The sequence below is a fragment of the Gobius niger genome (assembly GCF_951799975.1).
Source record: "Gobius niger genome assembly, chromosome: 6".
NCBI lineage: Eukaryota > Metazoa > Chordata > Actinopteri > Gobiiformes > Gobiidae > Gobius > Gobius niger.
Window position 1 is genome coordinate 39,973,005 of NC_136857.1, and position 5,790 is coordinate 39,978,794.

The 5,790-nt window shown below is 41.8% G+C and overlaps 1 protein-coding gene across 1 annotated transcript; it reads left to right on the forward strand.

Annotated features, from left to right (window-relative positions):
• Positions 1 to 867: 867 nt before the first annotated feature.
• On the forward strand, positions 868 to 5,535 carry LOC306964896 (interferon-induced very large GTPase 1-like; the record flags this gene model as incomplete). The annotated part of the gene is made up of 1 exon (XM_079559063.1): positions 868 to 5,535. The coding sequence occupies one exon, from the start codon at positions 868 to 870 to the stop codon at positions 5,533 to 5,535; it is 4,668 nt and encodes a 1,555-aa protein (XP_079415189.1).
• Positions 5,536 to 5,790: the final 255 nt, after the last annotated feature.

Genomic DNA, 5,790 nt, shown 5'->3' on the forward strand with positions numbered 1-5,790 from the left:
CCTACCTAGTTACTTAGTCCATGCATAAACAAAACCACAGCACTACAAAATAGCTCCACCACAGGAGCAGTAGGCGCCTATCACCCAAAAGGACTACTCTACAGGGGCCTCCTCTGACAACTACACTATTACTGTCAATATATGCGATCATAAGTAAAGACAACACAGCAGGGAACAGGAATGCTGATACAGTTGAAGATGTGTAAGTCCATGGCAGTTTTGTGTGTTTATGCAGATGAGTAGCAGACGTCTGGGGTGCTAATAATATCAGGAGGCGATTTTAGAGGAAGGCCCTTTGTTTCAAGGCCAGGCCTTTGGCCTTTTGTCTTAAGTGTGAAAAGAGGATCTCGTCAGGGATGCAAAGTCGCCGGCGCTTTCCGGCATTTGGTTGAAACTCAGCAGGCCACGAGACAATAGATTAGTTTATTTATTACTGCGACTGTATTCCTATAATTATCTTGTTCCCTCGACATAATTTGTGGTGAAAAAAAAAAAAAAAAATTATGCATTTTTTATATTTCATCCCCCACATTTGTTATGTCTGACGACACTTCCAGGGCTCCGTAATAAACTGCTCAACTCAAATCATACTGCTCAAATAAACTGAACTACTACTACTACTTTGTCATAGTCATTTATAAAAACACTCACTCACTTCTCATTAAGAATAAACAGCTGGCACAGACACAGTTAAGGAAATACTTCCTCAAATCGATGTGACTTCCTGTACCAGTGTCCAATAAGAACGTGAACTAAACAACAGTCAAACCAGGAAAAATACATATTTATTTGCAAATATCCACTCTGTGCATTTACACCAGAGCAACACAGTCAGTCACTGAATCATGTTTTCATCTTTTCCAGATGATGGCGCTGTTGAGCAGACTCCACCTCCAGGACAGATCTGAGAATAAACTGACCTCTGCAGAGTTTCTTCAGATCAAACCGACTCTGAAACATGAGGACGAGCTGAGTGAGAGTGACCTCTGCTCAGTTTATCTCCACAAACTGTTAATGTTAGACTACAGGGCCAGGTACATCCAGGCACAACAGGAACAAACATATACATCTGAGGAGTGTGAACATGAAACTGATATTTTTGAGGACAGTGATGATGTATCAGAACAGACCAACATCCATCCTCTGGACCTCCAGATGGCGGTGTTTCACTGCTCAGACAGCTTTCTAAAGCAGAAGATGGTCACTAAACTGTCCCAGTGTCAGTACGCCTTACCTCTGCTGGTGCCTGACCCTTTCACTGGGGACATCGAGTGTCCTCTGTGGACGTTTCGACAGATTCAAAAGACCTGGAAGAAAAGTGAGACCAAAGATAATGAAACTGTAATGACCATGAAGTCGATGTCCATCTGTAAAGCAGAGACTCTGATGGTTCTGTGTTTCCGTCTGGGATCTCTGTCTGGGTCTAAATCTCAGCTCATCAACACTCTGATCAATGATCGCCACAGCACCTTCTTCCACAGGAACTGTCCAGGCAGCTCTAAAAACCACCTCCTGTTGGATGGTGTAGCAGAGATCGCCTGGTACTGTCCCTCTGGAAAACCCACTGACAGCTTCAGCGACAGTGTGGCCTTCTGTAATCTTCATGGAGATGGTCTGAGTCACCACAAACAGCTGCAAATACTGATGGACAAGGCGTCAGTCAATGTGGTTTTTGTGCCAACGTTGGATAAGAAACATGAGAGTGCTGATGTGATAAAACATCTGCAAGAATCTGATAAACCTCTGATTGTTCTCGTTGAAAACAGTGGAAATGGTGTGATAAAGCTTAAAAAAGTAAAATACAAAGTCGGTCTTAAAAACAGAAGCCAGCCAGACGTTTCTAAGGAGATGAGGAGAATCATCAGAGATATTATATCTGGTTCATCCAAGTCCTTTCAGCTGGAATCTATGTCAGACACTGGACTCAGAGTGGACGAACGTGAGCGTAGCTGCACAAAAGGCTTCACTTTTGCAGAAGATATTATGTCAATAATTAAATCTGTCTCTGTGTCCGACGTTAAAAATACATTCCTCCCATGTCAAGGCCAGCTGTGGCACGACTGGAGCAGAATGAACAAAGAACTGTATCGACTCAAAGGAAATGCTGACGAGGAAAAATGTAAAAAACTGAATGAGTGTAAGAAACTACGAGAAGATCAGTGTAAAGCTTACAGCGGTGAACTGATGAGTTCTTTTGTTCGACATCTCTCGTCTTTGCGTCAAACAGAGAGAGAGTATTTCCTCAAATGGACTCAGATCTTATTAGATGATTATGCCACAGATCAACTTTCTGCAATACTTCAAAGTTATATTAAAAAATGGTCTGAGGTCTTAGATCTTAAGAAAAAGTCTGACAGATCTACACGGTTAAAAACCAAACAAGCAGAACTTTCTAAATTCTCCCAGGACCTTCAGTCTGCCACATGTGGCCTGGAGCACATCTTCAGAGAAATGGCTCAGATCTATGAAGCCCATAAGAGTCTAGATAAACCTCCAGGACAGAGGCCGACTGACTGGTCTAAATACCCAGAGCTGGCAGCAGAACTGATGATCTCAGGACACCCAATGGAGCTGATGGATGGAGATGCAGGTCACGTCCCTCTGACTTGGATCTCAGGTCTTATTGATCAGGTCAAACAGAAACTGGGAAACAAGAAGGTCTTTGTTCTGTCCGTGTTGGGGATACAGAGCAGTGGGAAGTCTACGATGCTCAATGCCATGTTTGGACTCCAGTTTGCAGTCAGTGCAGGCAGATGCACCAGAGGAGCCTTCATGCAGCTGGTCAGACTCTCAGAAGACATGAAGGAAGGTTTTCAGTGGGACTACATCCTTGTGGTGGACACTGAGGGGCTGCGAGCTCTGGAGTTAGATGGAAATAAAACCATTCATCACGACAATGAACTTGCTACATTTGTGGTTGGTTTGGGAAACATGACTCTGGTGAACATCTTTGGAGAGAATCCCTCTGAGATGCAGGACGTTCTGCAGATTGTGGTCCAGGCTTTCATGAGGATGAAGAAAGTCAGACTTTCACCGAGCTGTGTGTTTGTTCATCAGAATGTCTCTGATGTCAGTGCGACAGAGAAAAACATGGATGGAAAAAGGAAACTGCTGGAAAAACTGGATAAAATGGTCCAACTCGCGGCTAAAGAGGAAGTTTGTGACGCTAAAAGTTTCAGTGACATCATTGAGTTTGACGTTCAGAAAGATGTGAAGTACTTTGCTCAGCTGTGGGAGGGAAGTCCTCCGATGGCTCCTCCAAATCCAGGATACAGTGAATGTGTCCATGATCTGAAGAGCTTCATCCTCGAGAAAGCAAAGAAATCTCCTGGTGTCACTCTCTCTGACTTCAAAACTAAAGTTGGAGATCTGTGGAACGCTCTTTTAAACGAGAACTTTGTGTTCAGCTTCAAAAACACTCTGGAGATCGCTGTTTACAGGAAACTCGAAGTTCAACACGGAAACTGGACCTGGGCTTTGAGGAGTGAGATGTTGAAGATTGAAGAGAAACTTTATACAAGAATTACAAATGGAGAACTTGACCGTGTGGAGCTCAGTTTACTTCATGGAGAAGTTTGGAATAAATATGATGAAACTAAGCTTTTAATGTCAATGTATTTTGAAACTGAGGAAGACAAAGACATGTTAATTCAGTGGCGTGCCAAACATGAACTAAAGCTTAAAGATTTTCTGGATGAACTGGTTCAAGGACTTCATAAAAAACTGAATAATGTGATTGAACAGAAGAAAGCAAGTAGAGAAGTAGAGGAGAAGAAGACTGTGTTTGAGAACAACCTCCTACAGAAGAGCAAACAGCTCGCTCTAAAACTGAGAAACAACTTACCAGATGATCAGACACTGCGTAAACAGTTTAACGTTGATTGGGAGACGTGGGTTTCTGAACTGACCAGAGGCTTAAAACCTCCTGAAAAGATCAACTTAGAGGAGGATCAGATTCAGGCCATTCGTGAACAGAATTTTGAATTGGACTTAATCATAAAGCAGAAACAATCATCATGCTACAAAGGTTTAGCTGAACGTGGAGATTATACTGAGTATGTCGCAAAGAAGCGCCATCAGAGTCAGAATATTATCACCAACGTCAGGAATAACCGATCACAGTTCTTAAGTGGTCGTCTTCCACATGAACACCAAGAACAGATGAAAAACCTCATCAAAAATGTTCAAGAAAAAGCATTAAAAGAAATTAAGCAAAAGCCTGTGGCACAAAGAGGCTACAGTTCATCTTACCTGAGTGAAATGAGTTTGAATGTTTTCACATCCATTGTTGAATTTGAATCTCAATGGAAATATCCTCTAAAGAAAGAGTTCAAAGTGGATCTGATCCTGTTTGTGTTCTACAGGACTCAGAGGTGGATCTCAGACTCTCATTCTCAGTTCATCAAAAACAATGACGTCCGCACATATTTAGAGAGTAAGAAAGATGAATACTACAGTGTCTTCAGGAGTTTCTGCAAAGGAAGCTCCTCAGCTGTTGTTCTCGCTGAAGTGATCTGTGAGAAATATAAGTCCTCCATGACTGAAGCTGTGTGTAACCAGACTGCTATTGATATCGCTGGAGACATGAGATGTAATGTCCCAGCGTTCAAAGAAAACAGGCTCAACCTGGAGAAACACATCTTAAAGTCACTGGCAGAAAAGAGAGAATTTAACAGATATATTAAATACATCAATGATCCAAAGGCCTACACTGAGATTTTCATCAGAGAAGAAGTGGAAACTCTCCTCCACACAGAGTACAAGGATAAATGCAGCAGTTTCTACAAACAGAAAATCTCAAACATCCAAACACAGGTTCTTCATGCTCTTCATGAGACGACCAAAGGAAACAGAGGAGACATAAACATGTGGCTGCAGGAGTTTACAGGATCTATAAAAGATGAACTCACATTTGGAACAATAGACCCTCAAAACTTTACTGATGTGAACAACTTTGATTTTCTAAAGGAAGAAATAGAGAAAGGACTAAACTCCATCTCTGACGACCTTTCACATCTCTCAGTAAACAAGTTAAAGTGGTTCAAACTGAGACCGGACCAGATCCTCATCGATCAGTTGTGCGACTGCTGTTGGGAAACATGTCCTTTCTGTGCTGCAGTTTGCACCAACACCATCAAAGATCATAAAAGTGCTAAAGACGGAGGTATGGATCATAGCACTCCTTTCCATCGCTCTCCGTCTGTCAATGGCTGGCCCTACAGGGACTCAGTGGAGATGTCTTTGTCCTTCTGCACAACAAAAGTAGCAGGTGATGGATCCTTTTACCCTGATTCTTCTTCAGATAGATCAGTGCCTTACAAACAGTACCGTGATGCTGGCCCTCCATTTGACACATGGGGCATCACCGCTGACCTGTATCAGATGTGCTACTGGCAGTGGGTCGTCTGCACATTTCAAGAGGAGATAGAAAAGCACTATGGTTTAAAATATACAGGTAATGGAAAGATTCCCCAGGATTGGAGAAAAGTCGATAGTATAAAGGCACTGAAAAACTTGGAGGAAATGTACAAATAGGTGAAGAATCAGTAAAATACAGTACATTTACACAACTAGTTAAAGAGTGAAAGTAAGAAATAATCATAAATGAAAAAGGAAAACTATTATGACCGAAATGGAAGACAGCAGAGAAAACAATGAGGGATCACTGTTTTTTTAATCCTAAACATCACTAAATGACAAATGCTCCACTTTTACTTGTTTTGCTTTTTATCATTTTTTCTTTAATCTTAAACGGAAAAACAATCTGCATGGATATAACATAATATGACA